A 15,082-nucleotide genomic window follows, 5' to 3' on the forward strand; every position below is an offset into this window, starting at 1 on the left:
TTGGCTTGGCTATTCAGCTCTGCCTTGGTGATTGTGTACTTTCTTTTACCTATTTACTTTGTCATGGTAAAGCTAATAATCATAGCTTATCAAATATAATACAGACAACGCTAAACAAAGATGCACGTAAGCCACTGAACCTAATAGCTAGAAATGTGATTGCAGCAGGGGCTAGTGCTACAGCAGTGGCCAGAGTCCGTTGTCAGTAAAAGCTTTTTCTTTTTTCCTCCTCCAGGTAGGGACACAGGTCTTTAACCTTATACTGCTGCCTACAGGAGTATTGGACACCGCCAAACAAAAAAACTGTAGACCAGCTTACGATGACCTCTCCCACTACCAGCGTGCCTCATTTTTTGCTAGTGTCCTAGGAGGATGGATGTCTTTTCTACAGCTCTGCCGTGTTAAAGTGATATTAGAGTAAAAGAATTTTGACCTATTCCAAATGCTGATTAAATCAGTTACAATGGATGCGGCTCCTTGATGTTTAAAAGTTTTAGTTTCCTGCAGAATCAGCTCGTCCCTTGAGCACTGGTCCTGACTTCCTGTTTTAGAGTGACTCCTTTGTCAAGCAGAGCACTGTCCTTTTGTGATATTGTACTGCACAGGAAGTTCAGGGAAGCTGAGAAAATTGGAAGCAGCTGTTCAGAAACATGATGATTGTAAGTGTTTGGGCAAAAATGTACAGCAATGCTTTGCTGGACAATGTATATTTGTTTGATCTGGATTCATTATTGAAAAAAGTTTGACCGTTTAATACTACTTTAAGACTTTGATTTTTTTCTTCTTCAATCACAGCTCTTTTTTATATTACTGCTAGAGCTTTGTCTCTTCGATTGTAGCTTTTCAGCACGGTAGTTCTCAGTCTGGTTTTTGAAGTACCGTTTCCTGACCTTGCTGGACTGGATGTGTGGAGATATTCTGGTAAAAGATGCTGAGCACTTTCCAGGTTCAAAGCCAATGACATTGCCTCAGCACTTTCCCTATCTCTGGAGATTCAGTAAGTACTCCGGCCAGTCCATGCAGCAGTAACTACCTCGATTACTTAGGTTGTTGGCCACCTTTTATTCCCCACTCCCTCTGGTTTTTGCTGTGAAAGAGGTAAATTATGTGGGACCGAGTATTGCTGTCATCCACTAGGTGGAGTGTCACACACTCATGCTTTCCTGCCATACAGCATCTCCTCACTGCTACTCCTGTTTGAAAAGAGCCAAACTTCAAGCTATTCCTGCTGCCCAACAATGACTTTAGTGACCTCCAGCCATTTGAACCTCACCTGCTACTAGCTGTCCACAATTTGTGTGTACCTGAGGCCTTTCCCTTTTAACCTGAGCCTTTGTTTCCTTACTGCTATGTGGTTGTAACAGGTCTGATTTTAGACACGGGTTGGGGGAGTAGTCCCAGTGTACCCGGTACCCCCAGCCCACATTCTACTTATAGTTCTGCTTGCAGTGCACCTTCTGATAGTGCCAACGTCTGCAGCCTGGGATCACGTTATCCTCTGAGCTTAGTCTGTTTAGTCCTTGGAGTCCTCCTTGACTCTCTCAGGTGTAGCTGGGCCCTCTCAGCTGAGGATTTGACTTAGGTCATGCAAGAATTTATGACTGAAGTTATATGCTGACTCTGCTCGCAGAGGCCCCAAGCGCATTCCCAAGCCCTCCTCATTCCACCAGCTCAGGCAGATCATCATGTAAGCCTATGGACTCAAGGATTGGATTCTACCCTTTCCTGTCAAGGCACACCCTACTAGATCTGCAAATGCTTCTTGCGCTTTCTTGGCATTAAGCAGCTGTTTCCCAGATTTGCAAGGCTGCCATCTGGATTTCTTGTCACGCATTCTCTAAGTTTTCACCAGATGGCCATTACAGCCTCATCTAATGCCAACTTTAGGCATGAGATCCTTCAGACGACTCCTTGAGCTGCAGGCAGTCCCTAATTCTCTGTTGTTTTTTGGGGCCTGTTAGTGTTCTTTCATGTGTTGCCCACCCATCATTTATACTGATATTTATTACTTTCCAATGGACGTGATTTGTACTAACCATAAATCCTTTTCTTGGAGTCCATTGAGGTCCTGTCTCTGTGTTTATGATCATACTCTCGGACTGCTTTTCTGCGAAAATGTAAGCAGTAGGAGGGGTTATTCTGGACTGGTCTAAAGAAAGTGTCCAATCTTCCTGCAGGTGCAATTATAACCTGAAGGTTACGTCCTGTGATCCTCAATGGACTACAAGAAAAGAGTTTTACACCAAGTACAACAATCCTATTGTTCTGTCGTCCCTCTCTTAAATCCCACCTTTCATGGACATACATCTTCTACACTGAGTGGCCAGATTATTATGACCGCGTGACGTTTGTAGGCAAATTAGCTATAATTTTGCGCTGAAGTTGCTAGAGGGCCAGACCATTATAAATAGGGAAGCAGGTTGTTTACCACGACAGTAGAAGTGATTTTTTTCTGAAGATATGGGTGCAGTGTCAGATTCCTCGCATCGCCTTTCAACATCTCGAGGCGGCCCAACGAAGTCATCTCGTGGCCCAACGAAGTCATCTCGTGGCCCAAAGAAGTCATCTCGTGGCCCAACGAAGTGCCACTCAGTGTATAACTGAGTCTGGCCACTCAGTGTATAACTGGATATTAAATGGTAATCCCCTTATGAGACTATACTCCTACTTTCTAGGTAGCTGGGCACTAGCAGGAATTTGTTTCTGGTTCCTTTTGGAGATTGTTCTTGGGCTGAAAACTTTTGATCTTCTAGACAGTGATGAATTGCACGCTTTACACAAATAGAACAGCGCACGGAAAGCTTTTTAATGAATCCGAGTCTGAGATTCACTTTTCGTAAACCTTTCATTTTTAAATATTAAAGTCATGCGTATTGGATATATGTCCTTCTGTTTCAGGTGGCCCTTGGTAACTGTAATGAGCTTATAGCTGCAGATTATGATGCTCAGAAACAATTGAAGGGAAAACACAGCACAAAAGGTGTTGGCCGTAGTATTCCAGACCCACAGAAGTCTATCAAACAGTAAGTTTTAGAAACTGTATGGACTGAGTGGTGTTATCTATTGGTTGGTATTAACCTTTTCCTTTCGTCTTCCAGTGAAGGAGCAATGGTTCCGATGGGGCCCCTGATCGACACAGGACTACAGAATAATGATGGCTATACACTAAATTACAATGAGTACATTGTGTATGACTCTTGTCAGGTACAAATGAAGTATTTGCTGCAAGTAAATTTCAACTATGAATCTCTGTGGTAACAGAGGAGCTGCTTAGCATAATCATCACTAACATGGAAGGTGTAAAGGTGACCAAAATAATGTAATGAGGCTTGAGGTAGATGGCATCACCAGTGGTGGCCACACCTCTGCCAGTAGACTGAACCGATGACAAAATAAGTTTCTGTATACTAGACCTCTGTACTGAGGGTATGAAGAAGGAAGTGTAAGTGCTTCACACATTTTGTATTACTTTAATAAACCTGACATTTGAAAAATGTAATAGTATTTGTTTATTTTTTTATCATGACTGCACCACGGTTACTTGACAGGGAACATTTTAGCACACTTGACAACACCGCTACGCTCAATTATGTTTTACAGAATAATTAACGCCACACACCCCAAAGCAAAAAAGTACATTCATGGTTTGTGTTCAGGTTAATAAATGTGTGCTTGCTATTTCACCTGACAAGTGCCCATGAAATGTGTGTTATAATGGAGATTTGGTAAAATGGGGTAAAAGCAAAAAAGTTGAAGCCTTTATTTTATGTACGGCATTATCCTCATTTTCACTTAAGAAATGAGGAATATGAAACAAAGCATTCCTGCTTGAGGGATGCCATTGCCAACCCCATTCTGAAGATTCTAGTTGTTTGGCTGGTACGATGAACAACAGGATCAGTATATTTAAAGGGACGACTTGGAAGAAGTTTCTCTAAAGTCAGACATCCATATTTGAATACTTTTCTCCGTTAAGGGACACAAAGTATTGATGCAAGAGGCTAAACACGACAGCCAGGAAACTAGCATTTTCATAATGAGAAACCACAATGGTAGTCTTTATGCCTCTTTAAAAAAAAAAGTTTCCTCTGCACCCTACCCCATCCTTCTTCTTGCTACTATTGCTTTTATTACTGTCATGGGGGTGCAATGCAGACACTTGTGTTAGTAATCCATCTTTCTGTTTTCAATATGTTTTTTATTCAGTAATAGAAGTTACAATGCAAAAACATTGTCGTATATTAGGCATATAATGAGAACATACACATCCTGGAGTCACAATAATATATAGAGTAAACTCATCTTTCCCGCAGTGGAGACCTGGGGTCCAAACTGTGGGAAGGGGCAGAGACCCCAGGGTAGTAGGGTAGTAGATAATGCGTTAACATAACTGGCCCAGGAATGTAGTCTGTGGATTCAAAAGACATCAAGCAAGTCGCATAGGACCAAGTGAGTAATGCGTAAGAGTGAAAAATATTTAAGGTTAGTTAGAAAATAAAGAAGGGTACAGAGATTAGATAGAGGAAGAAAACATAGAAAAGGTGTGAAACCTTCCAATACAAGTAAGACCATCCATAATAGCAGGACCACCATATGATCAAATTTGACATAGAGGGTGCAACAAGTTAGTAATCCATCTTAAATTGTGCAGTGATATACAAACCTGCTGTGTGTTGTCACACCACCACAGGATTTATAAGCAAAGTGAATTTCTGGCAGATCAACCGGTATTGTTTGTATTTGCAGGGTCTTTAAAAAGGATAAATACATTGAAACGCGCAGGCATTGCATTTTTTTTTTCCTTTGCACTTGCATACATTTTAACTGAGATTGTCAGCTCTTCATTTACTAAACAGGGTTATTCACAGAAGGGTGAAGAGTTTGGAGAAGACAGGAGAAGTGAACAATCTAGGACAACGTAGCTGAACTGGAAAGTGAGCTGAATTGGAGAATGTTTTCCAAAAGTTATTTTGTCCTAGATTGGTCACTTCTCTGAACGCTTCACCCTTTTGTGAATAACCCTGTAAGTGTTTTCATAAGTTGCCTGAAAAGATCACAGCCTACCATTGGCAGATCATATAGGCACTATAAGCAGGTATAATCAGTATAAGGTTGGGGAAAAAACAGGCTTTGATAGTGGCACACATTATAGCACCCACATCAGATAATTAAAGGAGAACTATGAGATGAGTGATTTCCACTCACCTCATAGTTCTAGCCGACCTGTGACAATGAGACTGTCACAGGTCGGCTCAGTAGATCGGGAAGTGAGCGAACACATACCGGCGTTCGCTCACCTCTCGATCCTGTCACGGCTCTCTGCCGTGACAGGGGAGGGGCAGGATTCCCCGCTCTGCCAGCGCTGACTGGCGGAACGGATGGGGCGGGTACAGCTGGCTTTGCCTTTAGATAGGCAGAGCCAGCTGTCACTCACGCAGCTGGGCGGATCCAGACATAATTGTCGGGATCCGCTGCGGCGTCTCAGTATACCGCAAGCTACAGCTCGCGGTATACTGAGCCTAGGGTGACGGGAGGACGCTAGTTTGTGTCCTCCCGTTACCCTAAGGAGAACTATGGGGAAAAGCCTTAACCCCATAGTTCTCCTTTTAAAGCAAGACAAGCCCCCCAAAGACTGCTAACTGAACCAGGAAAGTGTTTAATAGCATTGTGCTGGATACTAGTATAAGGTAGGTTGACCCCTATGCCTTAGCCTGGTGGGAATGTGTTTATGTTGATAAAGGATTGAGGAGCCTGATGGATCTTATTTAAACATGTGACAGTTAACCAATGAAACTATATTTTTGCTAAAGGATAGAGCAGAGAGATTCCCTCGGTGTGCTGCCGTTCCTTAATTGTCCAGTCGCATGCTGGAGCCAGCCGTACACGTGGGGATGACGAGACTTAACTTTGCTGGCAGTGGTGCCTGGAACACAAGACTGGCTGAATAGAATTACAAATCCTTTGGCAGGACACTCTGTATTTCCACTTTTTATCTGCTGGCAAGGAGATCAGCATAGTGTGGCTGGTCGCCATTTATGATATTCAAAAGTGACTAACAGCACATGAGGACATTTATTCTTTCAAAGGTTTATTGCTGTCATACATGTAAAGAACCATTAATCTAGCTTTACCAAGTTTCTAAACTTGCAGAGAAGTCAGCAAGTACACATTTCCATATTGATCCCCACAGGCGATCTGGCATGCCACTGACAGAGTATCACTCTGAGCCAGAGGACAAGGGGACAGACAGGTGACTGCTCCTTCACAATTGAATATTCCCACCTGCAAAGATACAAAATACACACAGTTTATAAGAATTGTTTGTCCATAGATAAGTTGCTGTTTCATCCAACATGCCAGCAGTGTACTCATTCATGCGCTTTGGTATAACACTTGTGCATCAACAGCAGTTCATTGTTTCTAATATCCCCAAAACTTGCAGCAGGCTGGGAAATATCGCATTTAAGATGATCTGTTTATTTCCAAAGAAGGATTGTTCATATTCTTCAAATATCACCATAAAAATTGATCAGTGGGCTTTGATATATATTTTTTGTCCCAATGACACCAAGGGGGGGGACACCCCAGGAAAAAAGCATTTTTGGCAGTGAAGTGGGAGAAGATTAGAACATTCCATAAGCTGTTTATTTACTCTTGATGTCCCATTGGAGAAATCTCCCCAATAGTGCCCAGGCAGCAATAAAATCTTTATGCAACCCCTTTCCCTGTCCTCTCCAAAACAAAAAAACCTGGTATAGAGTTCTACTTGATGTAACACCTACTTGTCTGAAGGGGTTACATCTCCAGATCTTGACACTGCGATCAGTGGATGCCGTAATCACTACATCATTCATCACACTCAAACAGGAAATAGAAGCTGAATGGATCTGTAAATGGCAACCATGAAAAAAAACAACAGGTAAGAGACAGAATATCAACAGACTGAGCAAGCAAAATGAGGCATATATGAAAATGAATTCTGTTGCAGGAGAACGCAGTTCCACATAGACAAGAAAGTTAAAAATTACTCTGAACAGTGACTAACCAGAATAAAGAGAGTGCTAGGGGATGAGGGATGAAATATGGAACCCAAGGTTAATATTAGAGATGCAATTTTTTTTTTGGTCATGTGACAGTTTTTCTAGATCAATCCAAACAAATGATTTTAGGACAGTGGTGGAGCGCCAGGGCCCGGTCGCAGCTGCAAGCGATGTGCCCCGGTAGATCTGCCACTGACTGTAGAGGGACTACAAATCTCAGCAATATATTATACAGCAATGCAGAATACCACCAGCTAGAGAGGACTACAAATCCCAGGAATACATTATACAGCAATGCAGAATACCACCAGCTAGAGAGGACTACAAACCCCAGGAATACATTATACAGCAATGCAGAATACTACCAGCTAGAGAGGACTACAAATCCCAGGAATACATTATACAGCAATGCAGAATACCACCAGCTAGAGAGGACTACAAATCCCAGGAATACATTATTACAGCAATGCAGAATACCTCCAGCTAGAGAGGACTACAAATCCCAGGAATACATTATACAGCAATGCAGAATATTATGAAGCTAGATCCGCTGTGTTGCTCCCCAGTGATATGCTGGGTCTCGCGGACGGCGGGAAGGAGGAGGATGGTGACATACATGTGCGGGCACTGCAAGGTCCCCAGAAAGAACGGGACCGTACAGCAGCCAAATGTATTTAAAAATGTAAAGAGCTGGTGTCAGCGCTTTGTATTGGAGCATTTTCATAAGTACTTGTACTCTTGAAAATGCCCAGTATGGGCGCATACCTAGTGAATATATAATGTGAGGCCTGCAGTAATTCTGGCCAGTGTTGATGCTGAAGCATTATGGTGCACCAGCAGCTAGCATTCGTGTATAATGAAAAAAAGGGAATGCAAAGAAGGCTTTGCTGGTTTTGGAGCCTAGGACTAACCACTTGTTTGCTTTGCTGTTACACAAATGGTTTTGGGACAATTCAGGAGAAGACAGGGGAATCACTGCTTTTGAGCTGTTAAACTCTGTAAAGCACACACTTTTTACACAAGAGATACTGAAAAACAACAAAATGTACCCTTGGTAGCTCTTTGCCCTCCCCAAAATGGAGACTAGAGTCAGAGCGCAGAACTCTGGAAATAATTTTACCCTTTGTGTCTGCATTTCCTCACCAAAATGGAAGCTGCCACTTGAAGTCTCATCATAAGGCAGTATGATCTTTAAGGTCCATGGACCTGCCTCACATCCTATTCTGCTACCTAAGCCTGCCAGCAGGAGGGAATACCTGTGGGTTTTTGCACTCCCAGGTCCCACCCCCAGGTTACTTTCCAATTTCTACCAGATGTAGCAGAAAAATGCAATAGGACTACTGTCAGAAAGGGCAGGCCAGGAACAGGTGAAACACCGCAGGAAGAGGATCAGATGCGCCCAGTTGCTAAGACTCTAAGGAACATAGTTTGGCAAATGGAGCATACCAGGAATAGCTGTGCCCAGTTGTAGGCTCGAAGGAAAAATAGAGCATGTCAGGTTATGAAGTAGCAGAGTGTGGCAAATGGAGAGTACTAGGAACCAGGCCAGCGGTCAGGAACGATAGGTGAAACATACCTGGAGTAATGCCAGGAGCAACAGAAGGAACATACCCAGTGAAGAGGCTGCATGGACCAGACACTAGAGATACAGGGCTGAAGAGGCACGGGTTAAATAAGCGTGTGGGGGTTTGATGTCACGTGGGCAAATGTTGCCTGGTGTTTGTCCACAGGGTGCACCAGTCCTTTAAGATTTGGCTGAATGACACAGCTGTGCTTGATTGGTCATGGAGTTGATGGGTGGTGGGGATGGAGAGGGTCGGGAGTTGATGGGTGGAGGGGGTTGGGAGTTGACAGCTAGGTAACGATCATTTTAATAAGGCTGTCAACAGTGCCATCAACCATATTTCTCTTAAACAGGTTTACTTAAAAGATTTAAGTGCCCTTACCTCACTTCCTGAATTGCTTAGTGGTGAGTGACCCTCTCCTTTTCCATTACAGATCATCTAAATCTGAGTGTTCCACCTCCCACCATGATGGATTGTGCTGCATGAGCCTGGTTCAAAGTATAGGACATGTTCTGCTCACCTGTTTTTGCTCCCATTTTCCAGATGATCTTTGACTTGACTGTTTTTGGGTTTGAAGCCACAGGAACAAATCCCAGGAATACATTATACAGCAATGCAGAATACCACCAGCTAGAGAGGACTACAAATCCCAGGAATACATTATTACAGCAATGCAGAATACCTCCAGCTAGAGAGGACTACAAATCCCAGGAATACATTATACAGCAATGCAGAATATTATGAAGCTAGATCCGCTGTGTTGCTCCCCAGTGATATGCTGGGTCTCGCGGACGGCGGGAAGGAGGAGGATGGTGACATACATGTGCGGGCACTGCAAGGTCCCCAGAAAGAACGGGACCGTACAGCAGCCAAATGTATTTAAAAATGTAAAGAGCTGGTGTCAGCGCTTTGTATTGGAGCATTTTCATAAGTACTTGTACTCTTGAAAATGCCCAGTATGGGCGCATACCTAGTGAATATATAATGTGAGGCCTGCAGTAATTCTGGCCAGTGTTGATGCTGAAGCATTATGGTGCACCAGCAGCTAGCATTCGTGTATAATGAAAAAAAGGGAATGCAAAGAAGGCTTTGCTGGTTTTGGAGCCTAGGACTAACCACTTGTTTGCTTTGCTGTTACACAAATGGTTTTGGGACAATTCAGGAGAAGACAGGGGAATCACTGCTTTTGAGCTGTTAAACTCTGTAAAGCACACACTTTTTACACAAGAGATACTGAAAAACAACAAAATGTACCCTTGGTAGCTCTTTGCCCTCCCCAAAATGGAGACTAGAGTCAGAGCGCAGAACTCTGGAAATAATTTTACCCTTTGTGTCTGCATTTCCTCACCAAAATGGAAGCTGCCACTTGAAGTCTCATCATAAGGCAGTATGATCTTTAAGGTCCATGGACCTGCCTCACATCCTATTCTGCTACCTAAGCCTGCCAGCAGGAGGGAATACCTGTGGGTTTTTGCACTCCCAGGTCCCACCCCCAGGTTACTTTCCAATTTCTACCAGATGTAGCAGAAAAATGCAATAGGACTACTGTCAGAAAGGGCAGGCCAGGAACAGGTGAAACACCGCAGGAAGAGGATCAGATGCGCCCAGTTGCTAAGACTCTAAGGAACATAGTTTGGCAAATGGAGCATACCAGGAATAGCTGTGCCCAGTTGTAGGCTCGAAGGAAAAATAGAGCATGTCAGGTTATGAAGTAGCAGAGTGTGGCAAATGGAGAGTACTAGGAACCAGGCCAGCGGTCAGGAACGATAGGTGAAACATACCTGGAGTAATGCCAGGAGCAACAGAAGGAACATACCCAGTGAAGAGGCTGCATGGACCAGACACTAGAGATACAGGGCTGAAGAGGCACGGGTTAAATAAGCGTGTGGGGGTTTGATGTCACGTGGGCAAATGTTGCCTGGTGTTTGTCCACAGGGTGCACCAGTCCTTTAAGATTTGGCTGAATGACACAGCTGTGCTTGATTGGTCATGGAGTTGATGGGTGGTGGGGATGGAGAGGGTCGGGAGTTGATGGGTGGAGGGGGTTGGGAGTTGACAGCTAGGTAACGATCATTTTAATAAGGCTGTCAACAGTGCCATCAACCATATTTCTCTTAAACAGGTTTACTTAAAAGATTTAAGTGCCCTTACCTCACTTCCTGAATTGCTTAGTGGTGAGTGACCCTCTCCTTTTCCATTACAGATCATCTAAATCTGAGTGTTCCACCTCCCACCATGATGGATTGTGCTGCATGAGCCTGGTTCAAAGTATAGGACATGTTCTGCTCACCTGTTTTTGCTCCCATTTTCCAGATGATCTTTGACTTGACTGTTTTTGGGTTTGAAGCCACAGGGCTCCAGTAGAGTCGGACACTCCTTCAAGAAATATAGATGCGTTAACAGCTGCTGACTATTGTAACATCAATGTCATGTTAAATGACCAGTCAATTTGTTTCTGCAGTACATTGACTCCCTTAATTCATATGACTCTGCTCTCTCGTGGTTCACCTCTTCCCTATCTCAGCGCATCTTCAGTGTCACCGCTACCTCTTCCTACAACTTTACTTCCTATTCAGGAAAAAGTGACAGTGTTTGCAAATAGCCTATGTCCCAGGCATGTATATGTACCCAGCCACGCCCTGCCTGAAACAGCACAGTTCTTCTTGTATAAAAAGCCCTCGCTGTGTCTTCTTTATCCTGCATATGCATGCCCCTTTCATTCCTATGGGAAGAGCAATATTCAGTAGGAGTGCTGTAGGCTGTCATGAGTATGGCTCTTCATATGTGTACAATGGGTACAAGCAATTTTGAAGCTGGACATGCTTGGTATTTAGCTGCCAAAACCTTATCTTTTATGTTTTACCAAAAAATAGGTGTTATGATGTGTTTATGTGCAGTAAAATTAGTTTAAAGGTATTTTACTTAAAATTTGGGTTTTATAAACAGTTACACTAATATCATGTGACATACATTGCAACTGCCTCTATTTTATTCTATAGGGTCTCCGATTCAGGAAACATATGTGTGCAAAAACTATTCTGACAGTGAAAGGGTTAAAGTAAAACTGGTACCAAAAGGTAAAGTTGCCCTTTAGGCTACACAATTTACATCCGGTAATATGAGAGTTTTTATCTTACCAAAGTCTGGATGGGATGCGGTAATAATACAACCAGGATTTAGCTCTTCCTGTGGAGGTTTGAAATTAGGATCTGGCAGTAAGGCATGAACAATATGGATATCCTACAATGAACAAACACACACCTCTGTGAGTTCAAGTTTGTAATAGTGGCACATTTCTTTCAGAATATGCTGTTTGAACTAACCTGCATTGATCCAGTTTTGGGTTCCAGGATGAACACCTTCCCTGACAAAGTGTGGAGCTGCACTTGTGAGGAGGTGGGGACTGCAGACAGCACGAGGGACTCAATCTCCACACTGTAAGCCTTCTTTGCTCTGTAGAAGGAAAAATAGATTTTGTTTTGTACAAACTGTGAAATCCATTTCTTGGAATACATTTACGGATAACGGAATTCTTAGACTTTTAGAAATACTGATATCCTGATAGATATACTGCCACTTACAGGAAAAAAAGACACTGCCCCCTAACCCCCCCCCCCCCCAAAAAAAAACAAATACATTTTTTTTTTAGGAAAAGTAGTACAGCAAGCATGAAAACACACAGGGGCAGGACTTGTGTCACTCAATGGTCTCCAAAACAGGATTTTACAGAATTTCTTTCTTATCCATTGAGGGACACAAGAATTTTTAGACTTTCTGGATGTCCAAAAAAAGTGAAACAAATGGGCGGGCAACCAAGCCACAAACCCAAGAAAAGCAAAGAAAACTGCGGACCGCCTGGGGCTCAAAAAGCCAATTCAATAAGCACTCACAGATCTAGTAAAGTGCGCCTTGATAGGAAAGGGTGGGATCTAATCTTTAAGACTATAAATACATGGTTCTATTTTTTTCATTCAGCCTACAGATGGAACAGATTCCTCCATCAATGCTTACGAGATTTGACCGAGGAATCTCCTGCTGTTTCTATTGTATTGGGAATCTGTCTTCCTGAAAGAAGCAGTAGCTAGGAGATAGTCTCTCACAGCTACATCTAGACAATGGAGGAAATGTTTATTTTGGTAAGCCGGAGCCGGACAATGGAACAGAAGAACAATGTCCTGGTTGGTTTGTAAATCTTGATGCCAGAAGGTGTAACACAGGTTCTGGAATATCTCCAGGCATAGAGACCACTTCCCCAGGAGTGGCAAGAGTGGCCATTATTACCATGACCCATCAGTACTTCGTTGGGCCGCCTCGTGACTCCACGAGATGGTTAAAGGTGATGCAAGGAATCTGACACGGCACTGTTGCCCTTCTGTTGTCTTGTACCAGTCTTGCCACTCTCCGTTCTGCCCTAACATTGACTAGTCGCTGAGGGCCACAATTCGCACGTTCAGACCCAGATTTTCGGCTGACAGTCCAGTCTTTAAACACTTCAACAACAGCTGCTCTTGAACATTTAGTGAATTCTGCTGTTTTGCTGATACTCGCTCCATGGCTTGAGCGCCAACAATCATCCCACGTTCAAAGACTGTTAAATGGCGTTGTTTACCCGTATCTTCAGAAAAAAAAAATCACTACTACTGTCGTGGTAAACAACCTGCTTCCCTATTTATAATGGTCTGGCCCTCTAGCAACTTCAGCGCGAAATTATAGATAATTTGTCTACAAACGTCAGGTGGTCATAATAATCTGGCCAGTAAGTGTATATGTTGGATGAGGCAGAAATTTGAAATTCTACCTAGGACAGGATCCCATTTACCTGTCTTGCCACAGCGACATTTCTGGTTTGTTCCCATTGGTTGATGTATGTCACTACCGTTACTGTCCAACTGAATCTGGATAATATGAGCTTGGAGAGACTGTGTCAGGACTGGATGCAAACACCTATTCAAGATCAGGATAGAGACTTGTGTGGACAGAACTAGACTAGACTGTCACAAGCCCACTAATGAAAGCACCACTAACCAACCCCCCAGACTGTAAGGGGCAGGTAGCCAGGCTGACTAGCCTGATCAGCCTGCAGCTCACTAGGCTGGGGTAGGTGCAGTGACAAGAGGCAACCACCAGATGGCGCTGAGAGGTTGCAACAGGCATTGGAACGTTAGACATGCTCCTAAGAGACTGAAGTTACTACAAAAGAATCACTTTCTCCAGGACTAGACCCAGATACTCCAAATGGTACCCAGATCCATCCAAACCACTCCAATGGGTGGACCGTAAAAATCACGCTGTCCAATAAAGCCCACACCAATTGTTCACTCAACACAAAGTCAACTTAGTATTACACAACAGGGATACCAAAAGAACACAGAACAGGTAATACTAGGTTAAGCACCTTAGTGAACATCGAGGTGCAGATGAGAGGCTAAGCTGGAGACAGGTACATGTCTAGAATGTAGAAATTACATCCAAGAACAAAAGACCCGAGAGGGCTCAATGGAGATCTGCTAATCTGTGCTGTCACAGTAAGGTTGGAGATTATACAACTGTGGATACCACCTCCTGCACCTAAGTGTCTGAGATGCTTAGTCAAAGCGTCTGCAAATATTAACAACATCCCCTCTCTCTGAAATGTAGAAGCACACCTTCAGGATGAGGAAGGCTTGTCTAAGGATCAGGAAGACTTGGAATGTTATAACTTGAGGGTGAACTAAAGAGATGAAGAGATGTCGCCTCCCGAAGACCATGTGGACCAAATGCTTTTTACCCGAGGATTCTTCAGTTTAGCACTTTTAGCCAAGATGCCCTAAAAGCACGTGTAGAGACAAAAGACTCATGCATTTGATAAGTAATGAAGCCTCAGTGGACCAACACTACTGAAAATTCAAGCTACAACCATTTGCACCATGCAATCAAGGGATAAACCACAACTGTGGTGAAACCTCTTTTAAAAGATGTTGACCAGCCGGCCAGGAATTGGCACGCAGTTTCAAAAGGTAGAATAGGAACTGCGAGTGATTTTCATACAAGCGCATGTTGTAACATTTGAGAATAGAGCGCAGCGGTGTTCATAAATGTTCCTCAGTGTTTTTAAATGCGGTTTGACTTTATTACAATAGGGGTCTTTCTTTTTGGTAAGTGTTTTTAGCAAGTGAAATTCTGATTTAAGACAAGTACATTTACAGATACCTTTTTGGTTAATATTTGTAGCAAAGCTGCTGACTTCTTAATACGTACATTTATTTCCAACATTTTCTGAGTTAATAGTTAAAGTGCATCTTTCTTAGTTTTAGATAGAGTAGGGAAGAGTTAAAATCCCTGCCAGGTGTTGATGCTGTTGCAACCTCGCTTTTTCTCACTTCCACAAGGCTGACTAACTAGGACATGGTGGCTATGGAGACACCTTTTTATTAGTAGGATGATAGGGAAGACCAGAACCCTCTGTTTTATTACTGTATGTGTCCCTATTGACGATTT

At 43.2% G+C, this 15,082-nt stretch overlaps 2 protein-coding genes across 3 annotated transcripts in view; one reads left to right on the forward strand and one right to left on the reverse strand.

Moving 5' to 3' along the window:
• PARP2 (poly(ADP-ribose) polymerase 2) overlaps positions 1 to 3,356 on the forward strand; it is a 43,515-nt gene extending 40,159 nt beyond the window's left edge. For both annotated transcript variants that reach the window (XM_018570029.1, XM_018570030.1), the window contains exons 18-19: positions 2,899 to 3,023; positions 3,099 to 3,356. In XM_018570029.1, the coding sequence (XP_018425531.1) occupies positions 2,899 to 3,023; positions 3,099 to 3,258 (285 nt within the window). In that variant the 3' untranslated portion in view covers positions 3,259 to 3,356. The remainder of the gene's footprint in view (positions 1 to 2,898; positions 3,024 to 3,098) is intronic.
• A 2,698-nt stretch (positions 3,357 to 6,054) lies between these two features.
• The window catches only part of TEP1 (telomerase associated protein 1), a 63,093-nt gene continuing 54,065 nt past the window's right edge, over positions 6,055 to 15,082 (reverse strand). The window contains exons 49-53 of the mRNA XM_018570023.1: positions 11,929 to 12,058; positions 11,743 to 11,845; positions 10,896 to 10,981; positions 6,783 to 6,887; positions 6,055 to 6,282 (exon numbers count right to left, since the gene is read on the reverse strand). Of these exons, the coding sequence (XP_018425525.1) occupies positions 6,139 to 6,282; positions 6,783 to 6,887; positions 10,896 to 10,981; positions 11,743 to 11,845; positions 11,929 to 12,058 (568 nt within the window). The 3' untranslated portion in view covers positions 6,055 to 6,138. The remainder of the gene's footprint in view (positions 6,283 to 6,782; positions 6,888 to 10,895; positions 10,982 to 11,742; positions 11,846 to 11,928; positions 12,059 to 15,082) is intronic.

This window comes from Nanorana parkeri, unplaced genomic scaffold, assembly GCF_000935625.1.
Source record: "Nanorana parkeri isolate BGI_ZX_2015 unplaced genomic scaffold, ASM93562v1 scaffold1444, whole genome shotgun sequence".
Classification (NCBI taxonomy): domain Eukaryota; kingdom Metazoa; phylum Chordata; class Amphibia; order Anura; family Dicroglossidae; genus Nanorana; species Nanorana parkeri.